The following is a 15,353-nucleotide window of genomic DNA, read 5'->3' on the forward strand; positions in this document are numbered from 1 at the left end:
TTTGAAAATTGGGCAAGAGTTGTTTTTTTTTTCCCTGAGGCAGAGAGAGAGCTCTTATCTGATGGTTCATTCCCCAGCAGTTGGGGCTGAGCCAGGCTGAAGCTAGGTGTTGGAATCTCAGTGTAGGTCTCCCGTGTGGGTGGCAGAGACCCACGTACTTGAGCCACCTTTTGCCTGCCAGGGTGGGCCTTCACAGGGAGCTAGAATTAGTCAGGATTTGAACCCTGGTACTCTGATATGGGATGCAAGCATCCCAAGTGGTGTGTTAACCACAGGCCAAATATTCTTGCCTGCAGTTACATTTTTAAATACCATAGTACCCCTTATCTGTGATTTTGCTTCCTGTGGTTTTAGTTATCTGCAATCTGAATGTATTAATGGGAAGTTATAGAAATAATTCTTTACTCTTAATTACAGTATTTTGTTACAGTTGTTCTTTTATGTACTGTTAATAATTTGTAGTACCTAATTTGTAAATTAAACTTTGTCATAGGTGTGCATAGGAAAAAACAACAGTACATACATTCAGCATGTATAGGGCTTGGTGCTGTTTGTGGTTTCAGGTGTCCACTGGCAGTCTTGGAGTGTGACTAAGGAGGCACTGCTACAAATGCAAACCATTGCACATTCATGAGTTTGAAGACTGCGAGCTGTTAGGACAGCAGTAGTCCCAGTGCCGGACAGACTCAGTGTAATCCCTGCCCGATTCCCTGCTGGCCTCATGGTAGGAGTTGACAAGATGGGTCTTGTGGAATCTCAAGGGGGACCCTGGATCGCTAAAACAGTCACTGGAAAGAACAACGAGGTGGTTGCTCTCCCTTTTAGAACTTAGCAAAGCAGCAGTCATCAAGATGGTGTGCTACTGGCATGAAGGCGGGTGTGGATCAGTGGGATAGAACAGGGCTCCCAGAACTAAAACCCTGTATTGTGGTCAGTTGGTTTTTTTGACAAGGGTGCCAAGGCCATCCAGCAAGGAAAGAATCGTCTTTTTAACAAATGATGCTTGGACCCTGGGTATCTAGAAGCACAATAATCAAGTTGGACTCTTACCTCATGATATATACAAAATTAACTCTAAGTAGATGGAGGGCCTGTACCTAAAAGCTAAACCTGTAAAACCCTTAGAAGAAAAGAGGTAAATATGACCTTAGATTTGGCGTGTTTCTTGGATACATCACCAAAAGTGATGATGGGCTGATATGGTGCAGTAGGTTACTGCCATTTGATGCTGGCATCATATATGAGTGTTGGTTCAAGGCTCCATTGCTCCACCTCTGACCCAGCTTCCTGCTAATGCACCTGGGAAAGCAGTGGAAGATGGCCCCTGTGCCCACGTGAGAGACGAGGATGGAGTTCCTGGCTCCTGGCTTCAGCATGGCCCAACTCTGGCAGTTATAATTTGAAGAGTAAATCAGTGGCTGGAAGATTTTTCTCTCTCTCTCTCTCTCTCTCTCTCTCTCTCTCTCTCTCTCTCTCTTTGTGTGTGTCACTCTGCCTTTCAAATATATATATATATTTTAAGTATGAGCAAAAACTGAAAGAGTACATTGGACTTTGTCAAAGCTGTATGTCTATCCACAGGCTGGTTATTGCAGTGGTGCAGCAGGTTATGCCATAGCTTGTGCAGCTGGCATCCCCTATCAGAGTGCTACTTGGAGTACTGCCTGCTCTACTTCCCGTCTAGCTCCCTGCTAATGTGCCTGAGAAGGCAGCAGAAGATGGCCCAAATGCTTGGGCCCCTGCCAGACCCAGAAGGAATTCCTGGTTCCTGGCTTTGGCCTGGCCCAGACCTGGCTATTGTAGCCATTTGAGGGAGTAAACCAGTGAATGAAAGATCGATCTCTGTCTCTCTCTCTGTCACTCTGCATTTCAAATACATACATACATACTTGGGCCGTCTTCCACTGCTTTCCCGGGTGCATTATCAGGAGCTGGATTGGAAGCTACGTCACAGTGCTGGCCTCACCAAATAAATTTTTAAAAAGCAAAATTTTGCCCTTTAGAGGATGCCATTAAGAATGGTACGACTGAGGCTGGTGCTGTGGTGTAGCGGGTTAAGCTGCTGCCTGCAGTGTTGGCATCCCATTTGGACACCGGTTCAAATCTCGGCTGCTCCACTTTCAATACAACTCTCTGCTATGGCGTGGGAAAGCAGCAGAGGATAGCCCAAACACTTGGGCCCCTGCACCCATGTGGGAGACTTGGAAGAATCTCCTGGCTCCTGGTTTCAGATCAGCTCAGCTCTGGCCATTGTGGCTGTTTGGGGAATGAACCAGCAGATGGAAGATCTCTTTCACTCTCCCACTCCCTCTCTCTCTCTTGCTCTAACTCTGCCTTTCAAATAAATAAATCTTAAAAAAATAAAAATGAAAAGAATGTTACGACTTCCACAGAATAAGAGAAAGTATTTGGAGGTTATAAATCTGATAAGGATTTTTTATGTAGAATGTGTGAAGAATTATTGCAACCCAATTTAAAACTTTTTTAAATGGGCAAAGGATCTGAATAGACATTTTTTAAATAGGATGTTCCAGTGTCCAGCAAGCACTTGAAAAGAAGCTTGGCATTATTGGTCATCATGGAAATGCAAATTAAATAGTATTTCACACTAGAAAGGCTAAAATAAAGTCAAGATGATTGCAAGTATTGTGAGGATGTGGAGAAATTAGAACCGTCTAACACTGCTGGTGAGACTAATACGGCAGAGTTGCTTTGGAAAACGGTCAGACAGTTTCTCAGATGTTTGAACTTAGAGGATGAACTGTCTGCTCTCTAGGTGTGTACTTCATACTGCAAGAGTAACACTTGTGGCAGTGTTGTGGCAGAATTGAAAACATGTTTACACAAAAACATGTATACAGATGTTCTTAGCGGTGATATTCATAATAGCCAAAAGGTAGAAGCAGCAGGTGGATAGGTAAACCAAATGTGTTATATCCACATGATTGACTGTTGTTTTGCTACAAAAGAAAAACATTATGCCAGTTAAAGAAGCCTGTCAGAAAAGAGCATTTATTACGATTCCATTCACATGAAGTCCAGAATAGGGACATCTGTAGGAGCTAAAGGAGAGTAATGGTCTCTAGAGAAGGTGAGTGGGGGCTGCCAGGGTGATGGTAGCTCTAGGGTATTCCGTTTCTTTTGGCGGTGATGAAAATATTCCTTTTTTTTTTTTTTTTAAGATTTATTTATTTATTTTAAAGGCAGAGTCACAGAGAGATAGAGGCAGAGAGAGAGAGAGAGAGGGAGGGAGGGGCATGGGGAGGGAGGTCTTCCATCCACCAGTACGCTCCCAAGATGGCTGCAATGGCCGAAGCTGAGCCAATCCGAAGCCAGGAGCCAGGAGCTTCCTCCAGGTCTCCCACACGTGTTCAGGGGCTCAAGGACTTGTGCCATCTTCTGCTGCTTTCCCAGGCCACAGCGGAGAGTTGGATCAGAAGTGGAGCAGCTGGGGTCCGAACCGACGCCCATATGGGATGCTGGCACTGTAGGTGGAGACCTTACCTGCTACGCCACAGTGCAGGCCCCAGTGAAAATATTCTAAAATTGACTTCATTGATGTTTGTATGTATGTGTGAATATACTGAAACCCATTGAGTAGTATACTTTTAATGGATGAGCTGTATTTCAATAAAGCGCTTTTTTTTTTTTTTTTAAAAGGGCATGGAGTTTTGATTATTTTTTACTCCACTTAAAATTTTTAGTAGTCAAGGCCAGCGCTGCGGCTCAGTAGGCTAATCCTCCGTCTTGCAGCACTGGCACACCGGGTTCTAGTCCCGGTCGGGACACCGGATTCTGTCCCGGTTGCCCCTCTTCCAGGCCAGCTCTCTGCTGTGGCCAGGGAGTGCAGTGGAGGATGGCCCGAGTGCTTGGGCCCTGCACCCCATGGGAGACCAGGAGAAGCACCTGGCTCCTGCCTTCGGATAGGCGCGGTGCGCCAGCCACAGCGGCCATTGGAGGGTGAGCCAACGGCAAAAAAGGAAGACCTTTCTCTCTCCCTCTCTCTCTCTCTCTCACTGTCCACTCTGCCTGTCAAAAAAAAATTTTTTTTTTTTAGTAGTCAAGAAACATGGTGAAAATGACACATAGGTTTAATTTAGAGGCAGTGTGCTTGCCTTGTTACAGAAGAGGCTAACCTAGAGCCCGCTGTGGCTGTATAGACACAGGGCGACGGTGCTGCAGGCTGAGCGCTGCTGCTGGGTTGCAGAGGAAGGAGGGTGGAGCCAGGAGGGACTGAAGACCAGCATGAGTGAAGTAGGGGTCTGACTGATGAACGGGTCGTATGGATGGTGTGCCAGATCGCGAGAGGGCAGCCAGCTGTCCTGAAGAACCCGGTGAAGAAGGAACGACGTGGAGCTGTCGTGTCTGGGGACGTGGGACGGTGTGTTTGAAAGCCAAATTCTAGAGGATTAAAGGAAATACTGGGGACGGCCAGATTCTTTGGACCCCCTGCAGGTCCTGGCACATAGTGGGTGCTTTATAAATACCCATAAGTTGCTTGAGGAAGTATGTGAAGGGAAATGGGAGATTGCTGTGACGTCTGGCACTGCAGAGAAAGAAGGAGACAGCACAGTAGCTGGAGAATGTCTGAGTAGGGAAGATGTGAGTTTGTTTAACTGACCAGGAAGAATGTTCCTCAGGAATTGCTTTTCTAAACACAGGGAGGAAAGATAACATCTTGTTGGTCTTAATCTTGAGATGGTTGTGAAGTGAGGACTGGCTCTGGGAGAGGTGGGATGATTTGTTGGGGGTAGGGTGGAAGGAGGTGGGTAGCAGGTGTGCTGGTGTAGATGCAGCTGAACTGTGAATCTATAGTGGGCTAGAACCGAGTGGGTCTGTTTTCATTTTTCCTTTCCTGCTTCTCGTATTCAATAGTTGCAAAGGGAAAGCCCTCACAAAAATAAGGCACGTCCCCTGGAGTGGAGGATCGTGCCTCCACGTTGCGCACACTGTGGTCACACCAGACCTCCTTACCAGGAACTGGGTCCTCCAGGGGGAGAAGGGCTCCTTGTCTTACTGATTCCTTGAGAAACACATAAAGGACATTCTAAGCAGAAAGGTAGGCCAAGGCCCAGAGGCATGATTGGGAAATTACAAGCTGATAAAAATGCTGGAGTGACAGGAGATAAGCTGGCAAGGGTAAATTTCGAGCAGTTAGGGAAGCCTGTTTTGTGCCCTGAGGAATAACTGAAGGCTTTTAAAGAACAGAGTGACATTGTTTTGCAGTGCTGGGGAGATGATGTTGGCAGCCTCTGCTGTTTCAGTCCACTTCCTTAACAGCCCCCCACCCCCAGCCCGAAACCGCGGATCTCATCTCTGTGTTCATGTTGTTTTCACTGAAGGGGAAGGCAGCAGCCTTCTGGTCACGCTTCCCGCCTGGGTTTGACAACAGAAGCCTCTGAAGCTGTCAGTACTCCTGGCAGAGCCAGCAGCTCAGTCTCCCGTCCTTTGTGCTTTGTTTGTACTGCAAGAGGGACACTGCGGCACAGTTTGTCGTGTTTAAACTAGTGTATACCTTTATTCTTGCCTAAGAGCCCTGTGAACGGTTGGGAGTGAGAAAAAGCGTTTTCATCTCCCCATATATGTGACTGTAGCGTCCAACCCATGATAGGTGTCTGTCCAGCAGTTGTTGAATCCGTCATGTTAGGAGCCTGTTTTTCCTGGGACAGGTGTTTGGGGCGATAGTTAGACCCCTGCTTGGATTACCTGCATCCCTTATTGGAGTGCTGGGATTCAGGTTCTGCCTCAGTTTTCTGTCCTAGCTTCCTGGTAATGCATACCCTGTGAGGCAGCAGGTGATGGCTCAAGTAATCAGGACCCAGCCACCCATTTGGGAGACCCGGATTGAGTTCCTGGCTCTCATTTTTAGGCTGGCCCATTTCTGGCTGTTAAGAGCATTTGGGGAGTGAAATAGCAGATGGGAGATAACCTCTTTTTCTCTGTTATTTTATCTCTCTGCCTTTCAAATAAATAATTTGGTAAAATGTGTTTTTTCTATAAGCTATTAAGTACATAACAAAATATTGAGAAAATTAGAATGGGATAGAACCAGCTGATTTAAGACATTATTTCCAAGGTTAATTCAAGATTTATGGTTATTTTCCAAAAATATTTGAATCAAATGTTCACTGACGTACAATAATATTATCAAGGCCTGCTTTTCCACATTGTCAGTAACACACAGATTTCTGGATTAGACCCAGAAAATTTTCTGAAACCAAAATACTGTTGTTATTGTACTTTCTATCTTTGACTTATTTTCATGAAATAGTGTAGTTCTTTCTATTGCAGAAAGGCTCTTTTTTTTTTTTTTTTTTTTGAAAAGAGTTTATTTATTTGAAAGGCAGAGTTACAGAGAAGCAGAGACAGAGAATCTTCCATCTGCTGGTTCACTCCCCAAATGGCAGCAACAGCCCAGGCTGTGCCAGGTTAAAGCCAGGAGCCAGGAGCTTTTTCCAGGTCTCCCGTGTGGGTGGCAGGGACCCAAGCACTTGGGCTATCTTCTACTTTGTCCCAAGTGCAATAGCAGGGAGCTAGACCGGAAGTGGAGTACCCAAATCTCAAACTGATGCCCATCTGGGATGCCGGCATAACAAGCAGTAGCTTTACTTTTATATGCCACAGTACCGGTCTCTGGAGCTACACCTAAAAAAACAGATTTTGCTGTTTTGAGAGATTCTCTTATGAAAAGCTATAGTTTTGGGGCTGGCGCTGTGGTACAGCGGGTTAAAGCCCTGGCATGTGGCATATGGCCGCTGGTTCGAGTCCCGCTGCTCCACTTCTGATCCAGCTCTTTGCTGTGGCCTGGGAGAGCAGTAGAGGATGGTCCAAGTCCTTGGGCCCTTGCACCTGTGTGGGAGACCTGGAAGAAGCTCCTGGCTCCTGGATTTTGATCAGCTCAGCTCTGGTCGTTGGGGTCACCTGGGGAGTGAGCCAGTGGATGGGAGACCTCTCTCTCTTTCTGGCTCTACCTTTCTCTATAACTCTGTATTTCAAATAAATAAAATTAATTTTTTTTAAAATAAAAGCTATAGTTTTGTTAGACTGGATTATTATTTTTTCAATTTATATAAGCTGAAAAAATTTCATGTATTTCATATATACAGATTCAGTAGCCTAGTGATCCTACCTTCTCCTCCCTCCTGCCCACGCTCCCACCCTCCCTAGACTGTGGATTATTAACTTCAGGAACCTGCAGATGTCTTGTGTTTGCTGTTGGTTGGCCTAGAACTGGCCTCCATTAAGAAAGGGTCAAGAGAGAACCTTGGAAGGGTTTCTGCTCTGCAGAGGCCAGTGTCCAGCCAGCAGAAGACCATCCGGTGTCTTTAGAACACCAGTGTCATGTTTCAAGGGGCTGGGAATTAGTACTTGGGCGGAATAAGGAGGGGAGTTACTTTATTTTTTTTTTTTAAGGTTTTATTATTTATTTGACAGGTAGAGTTAGACAGTGAGAGAGAGAGACAGAGAGAAAGGTCTTCCCTCAGTTGGTTCACTCCCCAAGTGGCCACAACAGCCAGAGCTGCACCGATCCGAAGCCAGGGGCCAGGTGCTTCCTCCCTGTCTCCCATGCGAGTGCAGGGGCCCAAGCACTTGGGCCATCCTCCACTGCCTTCCGGGGCCACAGCAGAGAGCTGGACTGGAAGAGGAGCAACCGGGACTGGAAGAGGAGCAACCGGGACTAGAACCCAGCACCCATATGGGATGCCAGTGCAGCAGGTGGAGGATTAACCTACTGCGACACAGTGCCAGCCCCAGGAGTTACTTTTTAGGCTGTGCTTCACTTTGGTCTTCAAAACAAAAATGGGATGTTGATGGAATACGAATTTGAATCTAGAATTGCACTTTAGAATAACTGTAATGGAAGTGTATTAGCACTTGGCACCAGATGAAGGAACCAGCAGAAGAGTTCTATGGCTTCCCACTCTAGAAATGTTTTGGGTTTTGTAGGTAATAGCCATTAGCAAATGTTAACACAATTGCTATTTCTATTTAAGCTTGTTAGCAGTGTTTTGAGGTCTTTGTATTTTAAAGTTTGCTAGCAGTGCTTTTTTATTGTAAGAATATTTAAAACCAGCAGTTCTCTTCCTTCCTGTCGTGTTGCTAGAACAAACATGTCCTCAAGTATTCAGTGGTTTTCTTATTTGTCTGTCTGGATTTACATGTTATGGTCTTCTGCAGGTTTCTGTCACATTCTTGACCATTCCTCTCCTTGCTCAGTGTGCGTTAGCTGTCCTGGACCTGCTGTTCCTGGAATCCCCTTTCCTGGCCGCTGCACCCACGCCCTGCCCGCACCCACACGTCTGGGGACTGTGTGTTTCTGCCTGGGATGTGCTTTGCCTGAGTACATAGTTCACACTTTCATTTCATTCCATCTCTCTTCAATTTGCCCTTGTTAAAAGGGGTTGGGGCCGGTGCTGTGGCATAGTGGGTAAAGCTACCACCTGCAGTGCCAGCATCCCACATGAGCATTAGTTCAAGTCCCGGCTGCTCCACTTCTGGTCCAGCTCTCTTCTACAGCCTGGGAAAGCAGTAGAAGATGGCCAAAGTCCTTGGGCTTCTGTACCAGAGTGGGAGACCCAGGAGAAGCTCCTGGCTCCTGGCTTCAGATCGGCCCAGCTCTGGCCATCATGGCTAATTGGGGAATGAGCCAGCAGATGGAAGACCTCTCTCTCTCTCTTTCTGTGTAACTCTGACTTTCAAATAAATAGATAAATCTTAAAAAAAAAAAAAAAAAAAAAAAAAAAGGGAGGGGGCTTCCTATTTGAATATTTCCCAACCTTTATTTCCTTATCTTTTTCTTGATAACTTATCACTAATGCAATTTATTATTTTCTTCCCTCGCTAGAATGTTAACTTCTTTTTTTTTTTTTTTTGGACAGGCAGATTTAGACAGAGAGAGAGAGAAAGGTCTTCCTTCTTTCCGTTGGTTCACCCCCCAATGGCCTCTGCGGCCAGCGCACCACGCCGATCCAAAGCCAGGAGCCAGGTGCTTCCTCCTGGTCTCCCATGGGGTGCAAGGCCCAAGCACTTGGGCCATCCTCCACTGCACTCCCGGGCCATAGCAGAGAGCTGTACTAGAAGAGGAGCAACCGGGACAGACTCTGGCACTCCAACCAGGATTAGAACCCTGGGTGCCGGCGCCGCAGGTAGAGGATTAGCCAAGTGAGCCGTGGCGCTGGCCCCCTTCTATTTTTTTGTGAAGATTTATGTATCAACTATTTATTTGAAAGAGAGTTAGAGAAAGGCAGAGGTAGAGAGAAAGAGAGGTCTTCCATCTCTGGTTCACTCCCCAAATATCTGTGACGGCCGGAGCTGGGCCAGTTTGAAGCCAGGAACCAGGAGCTTCTTCTAAGTCTCCACAGGAATGCAGGGGCCCAAACACTTTGACCATCTTCTTCTGCTTACCCAGGCTATAGCAGAGAGCTGGATTGGAAATGGAGAGCCAGGTCTTGGAATTGATGCCCATATGGGATGCCAGCCCTACAGGACTTGGCTTTACCTGCTATGCCATAGCGCCGGTCCCGAATGTTAACTTCTTAAGGGCCAGGGCTCACCTCTTGGGTTCCCCTTTGTAGTTGCCTAGTATAGTGCCCATAGTAAGTGCTCTAGTAATGTTTTTGGAATAAAAGAAATTTGGAACAATATTTGAGACTTTTTTTTTTAAAGATTTATTTATTTAAGAGGCAGAGTTACAGAGGGAGAGAGAGAGAGAGGTCTTCCATCCACTCGTTCACTCCCCAAATGGCCACATTGGCTGGAGCTGGGCTGATCTGAAGCCAGGAGCCAGGACCTTCTTCCAGGTCTCCCACGCAGGTGCAGAGGTCCAGGCACTTTGGCATCTTCCACTGCTTTCCCAGGCCATAGCAGAGAGCTGGATCGGAAGTGGAGCAGCTGGGATTCTAACTGGCGCCTATATGGGATGCAGGCGACACAGGAGGAGGCTTAGCCCACCATGCCACAGCGCTGGCCCCCTGTTGCTGGGATTTTAAAGTGGTGCAACCACTGTACAAAACAGTTTTGGCAGTCCCTCGAAAAGTTAAACATAGAATTAGCCTATGCCCCAGCAATACTCTTCTGGGCTGTATACCCAAGAGTTGAAAGCAGGAACTCGGAACAGGTACTTTTACTCCAGTGTTCATAGCAACATTGTCTAAACCCGAAGGGTGGAAACGACCCAGATGTCTGTCAACAAAGGATAAACAACATGATATGAGGTTTTTTTTTTTTTTTTAAAGTTCATGGAAAATGCATTTTTTGAAAAAACTATGCATGGTTTTCAAAAATCGCACCAAAATAAGCTAGTACTGATGTGTTCATACTTATCTGAACAGGACCTAGTTTGACACACTAAGAAAAGTAAGACATCAATTTGAAAAGAGCCCCTACGTGCCAGAGCTGTGGCATAGTGGGTAAAGCTGCCACCTGCAGTGCTGGCATCCTATATGGGCGCCGGTTCTAGTCCCGGCTGCTCCACTTCCGATCCTGCTCTCTGCTATGGCCTGGGAAAGCAGTAGAAGTTGGCCCAAGTCCTTGGGCCCCTGCACCTGCGTGGGAGACCCAGAGGAAGCTCCTGGCTTCAGATCGGCGCAGCTCTGGCAGTTGCGGCCTCTGGGGAGAGATCCAGCAGATGGAAGACCTCTCTCTCTCTCTCCCTCTGCATCTCTTTAACTCTGCCTTTCAAATAAATAAGCAAATCTTAAAATCAGCAAACATGAATTCTGCTAAAACTGAAGCAAAAGCAGCAAATTCATGGTGAAGGTTGGGTAGAAGAGTGGTGAAATCATTGGTGCTTTATGAAAAGTTTCTGGGGACAGTGCGCCAAAAAAAGCAGCAGGTTACAAGCGAATAACTCATTTTAAGAAGGGATGACATGATGTTGAGTATGAACCCTGCAGTGACAGGGGAAAAAATGTGTTTCTTGCCCTCCTTGAAGAGAACTGACGGTTGACAGCAGCGACAGCGGACAGCACTATAGATACCTCAGTTGGCTCAGCTCACATGATTCTGACAGGAAAATGAAAGTGGAGTAGATCAATGAGGGCTCAGACTCTTGCTTCCAGATCAGCTGCAGACAAGAGCAGAGCTTCCGATGGAAATTCCCCACACGTGGGATCAAGATCTTGACGCCTTTCTTTGAACGATTGTGATGGGAGATGGTCAAGGCTTTCCCAGTGCAGTCCTGTCCTGTAGCACGAGCAGAGAGCTGGAAGTGGGTCCTGTAAAACAGTGGGTTGATCAAGAGCAAGGGGCAGAGTTTCTTGGGATGGGCAAGATGTTTTGCTTATTAGCTTTCTGGAGGGCCAAAAAATAGCATCTGATTTTTATGAGAGTGTTTTTAGACAGCTTTGTCTGCCATGACAATCCTGCTCATGCTTATCAAATGGGCAGATTTGTGAGAGTTTTGATGAGAAATCTTTAGGGATACACCTCACAGTTCTGATTTGGCTCTGACTTACTTTTGTTTCCTAATCTTAAAAAAGTCTTTAAAGGGCACCCACTGTCTTTTAGTTGACATTGTAAAAAAGATTTAATCAACATGGTTAAATTCTCAAGAATTTAGGGTTCAAGAATTTCTTTAGTGTATAAGAAGTTTTTTTTTAGAATGTATGGAAGTGTGTATTGTAAAAAAACTGTGCATGAATTTTTTTATTTTGTACCAAAATAACCTCATACTTTAAAAAAATTTTTATTTATTTATTTATTTGAAAGAGTTACAAGAGAAAGGTAGAGACAGAGAGATCTTCCATCCGCTGATTCACTCCCCAGATGGCCACAACAGCCGAAGCTGCATTGATCTAGAGCCAGGATTTTCCTCCAGGTCTCGCATGTGTGCTGGTGCCCAAGGACTTGGGCCATCTTCTGCTTTCCCAGGCCATAGCAGAGGGCTGGATCGGAAGTGGGGCAGCTGGGACTCGAACCACCGCTTATATGGGATGCTGGTGCTGCAGGCTGGGGCTTTAACCCGCTGTGCCACAGCACTGGCCCTCCTCATACTTTTTTATTTTTTTAAAGATTTATTTTATTTATTTGAAAGAGTTACAGAGAGAGGTCTTCCATCTGCTGGTTCACTCCCCAGATGGCCACAATGGCCGGAGCTGAGCTGCTCCAAAGCAAGGTGCCAGGAACTTCCTCCAGGTCTCCTGCGTGGGTGCAAGGGCCCAAGGACTTGGGCCATCTTCTTTCTACTGCTTTCCCAGGCCATAGCAGAGAGCTGGATCAGAAGAGGAGCAGCCAGGAGGACTAGAACCCACGCCCATTTGGGATGCTGGCTCTGCAGGCTGGGGCTTTAATCCGCTGCGCCACAGCACTGGCCCCAATCCACTCATACTTTTAATACCTGTTTTTCATGCATATTTTGAAGAACTCTACTATAAACATGTGTATGCTTAAAAAAGCACCAGCACTTAGATATGAAACTTAGTGTGACAAAAAATAGAGGAGAAATATTTGAGGACATAATACTGATTGATTTCCCAGAATTGAAGAAAGATGAAGAACTCAGATTGGACAAGTCTGTGTAGAAAACCATAGAAGGCCGGTGCCATGGCTCAATAGGCTAATCCTCCACCTAGCGGCGTCGGCACACCGGGTTCTAGTCCCAGTCGGGGCGCCGGATTCCTTCCTGGTTGCCCCTCTTCCAGGCCAGCTCTCTGCTGTAGCCAGGGAGTGCAGTGGAGGATGGCCCAAGTGCTTGGGCCCTGCACCCCATGGGAGACCAGGAGAAGCACCTGGCTCCTGCCTTCGGATAGGCGCGGTGCGCCGGCTGCAGCGCGCCAACCGTGGTGGCCATTGGAGGGTGAACTAACGGCAAAAAGGAAGACCTTTCTCTCTGTCTCTCTCTCTCACTGTCCTCTCTGCCTGTCAAAAAAAAAAAAAAAAAAAAAAAAAAGAAATTTAAGGAAAAATTTTTATATCTCTGTACATTATAATGAAATGTAAGACTATTAGAGATGAAGTCTAAAAGTGAACTACATTACAAATGAATACAATTAAAATTGACAACACATTTTTTACCTGTGGTATTGACTGCAAGAAGACAATGGGATAATACTTTATGAATACTGGAGAAAGTGTTGAAAGAAAATAACTTTGAGCCTTGAATTTTATATCCAGCCAACTGTCCATCCAGTGTGAGGGCATGATTGAAATATTCTCAAACACAGAGGACCTTAGAGAATGAGCTGTCCAGAGCCTCACATGGGAAACATTTTGGAGAAGGAAGTCAAAAGAGCAGAGCAGGTGTTAGAAAGACCTGGAATGTACATGTGTAAGGCCTGTAAATTAAGGGGTGGTAACAAGTACCAAAGTAAAACTTGTCTTGAAGGCCAAAGGAAAGAATATTTTTGGTTTCAGGGTGGGGTGTGGTTGGAGGGGAGGTCAGAGGGTGTGGTGAAATTCTTGTCTTGATAAAAGGGTGTATAGGATAGCAGCTTTAGTCAACTAAAAGAAGGGGTTTAAAAAGCATAGAAGCAGCAAAGGACAAGTTCAGTTTAATAAACTTGTAGTTAAAAGGCAGAGATTAATGTTATGAAAAGTCCAACTTTATGTTCAGTTTTTGTGGGAAAGAACCATAAACCATAGTTTAGGATTATGTAGGTGGGAGGCATGCATAGGTTTTGTCTGAAAATTGAAGATTCCTGACAGTGTTTTTGTTTCTATGAGTTATAGCTGTCTATGGTTAACATAGTTAGAAATAAAAAGTGCGGGGCTGGTTTTGTGGTGTAGTGGGTAGTGATGATGGCATCCCCTATGGGGCCGGTTCTTGTCCTGGCTGCTCCATTTCCAATCCAGCTCTCTGCCAGTGGAGGATGGCCCAAGTACTTGGGCTCCTGCTACCGTTGTGGGAGACTCAGATGAAGCTCTTGACTTCAGCCTGGTCCAGCCCTGGTCATTTCAGCCATCTGGGGACTGAACCAATGGATGGAAGATCTCTGTCTCTCCTTCTTGCTTTCTGTAACTCTTTGAAACAAATAAATCTTAAAAAAAAAAAAAAAAGAAAAAGGAAAAAGTTAAAAATTTCTGTTAAAATAACAACATAGTACTCCTTATATGTTGACATGAGTGAAGTTTTTATGAAATCGGTATTTTCCAGAAAAACAAAGAATTTAGAGTGGTGTTGTTTGCATACATTTTTGCAAATCTCTTTAATGTCTGGTTTAATAAAAGCTACTTTGCACACTCTTATCCGCTTCTGCAGCCACTGTGTTGGCAATATGCTGCTTTTGATTGAGGTATATGAGGAGATTCTTAGGACCTCTTGACTCTTTTGAAAGGGTCCTGGTGGAGGAGGGGAAGAAGGAGGGATAGGGCAGGTGTTTGGGCCAGTGATTGAGGCGCCCACATCCCGCATTGGTGTGCTTGGGGTCAATTCCCAACTCTGGCTCCTGGTTCCAGCTTCCTGCTCAAACCTTGGGAAGCAGCGGTGACGGCTTAAGTGGATGGGTCCCTGCCACCCACGTGGGCAACCTGGATCTAGCTTCCAACTCTTAGATTCTGTTCTGGCTCACCCCTGGACCTTGGCTACCAGTCAGTAGGTGGGAGCTTGCTCTTTCCCCCTCCCCCACTTCTTCTTCTCAAGTCAATAAGAATAAATTTAAAAAGAGGGGAGGGGGAATGATCTTGGGAACTCTGGTGATCCTGAGAGAACACTTTGAGAGTGTTTGAAGTGTAATTGGTTCCATATGATTTGTACCGAAGTGCTCCAAATTTTCTTGGGTTTTCTTTTCAGTTACATAATGGGCTCCTTAAAATAGGTACTCAGAAAATTGAAGACAAATATTTCTCTGGTACAAATTCTTACACCTCCAAGTACTTAATTTGAAGTAATAACCTTCAAGCAGATACATAGAAGTCACAGTACTTTTGAAACTACCTTTTATTCAGCTTGTTGATCTTATAAGGCATTTAACTGATGGATTTGTTTTCTCACCGTTTCAGAAAAAAGCCAAAGGACAAGAGCTGTTCGATCAGATTATGTATCATCTGGACCTTATTGAAAGCGACTATTTTGGCCTGAGATTTATGGATTCAGCTCAAGTTGCAGTGAGTAACTTTTTTGGAGGTTCCAGTATGGGTGCAGAAGTGGAAAAGTTCAGAGCATGTGCTGAGCGCTAGGAGACTACATATCCTTCATGTGGTGGTGTTCTTTTTTTTTTTTTTTTTTTTTTTTTTTAAAGATTTATTTATTTGAAAGGCAGGGTTACAGAGCTGCAGAAGCTGGTGGGGGGGGGGGTGTCCTTCCAGATCTACTGGTTCATTCCCCAAGTGGCTTCAGTGGCCAGACCTGGCTGATCCAAAGCCAGGAGCCTCCTCCAGGTCTTCCATGTGGGTGCAGGGGCCCAAGGACTTGGGCC

General features: G+C 45.7%; 1 protein-coding gene across 8 annotated transcripts in view; it reads left to right on the forward strand.

Annotated features, from left to right (window-relative positions):
- The window catches only part of EPB41L5 (erythrocyte membrane protein band 4.1 like 5), a 126,036-nt gene that overhangs the window by 12,256 nt on the left and 98,427 nt on the right, over positions 1–15,353 (forward strand). For all 8 annotated transcript variants that reach the window (XM_070071023.1, XM_070071027.1, XM_070071028.1 and 5 more), the window contains one exon: positions 14,938–15,042. In XM_070071023.1, coding sequence (XP_069927124.1) covers positions 14,938–15,042 — 105 coding nt within the window. The remainder of the gene's footprint in view (positions 1–14,937; positions 15,043–15,353) is intronic.

Source organism: Oryctolagus cuniculus, chromosome 3 (assembly GCF_964237555.1).
Source record: "Oryctolagus cuniculus chromosome 3, mOryCun1.1, whole genome shotgun sequence".
Taxonomy (NCBI): domain Eukaryota; kingdom Metazoa; phylum Chordata; class Mammalia; order Lagomorpha; family Leporidae; genus Oryctolagus; species Oryctolagus cuniculus.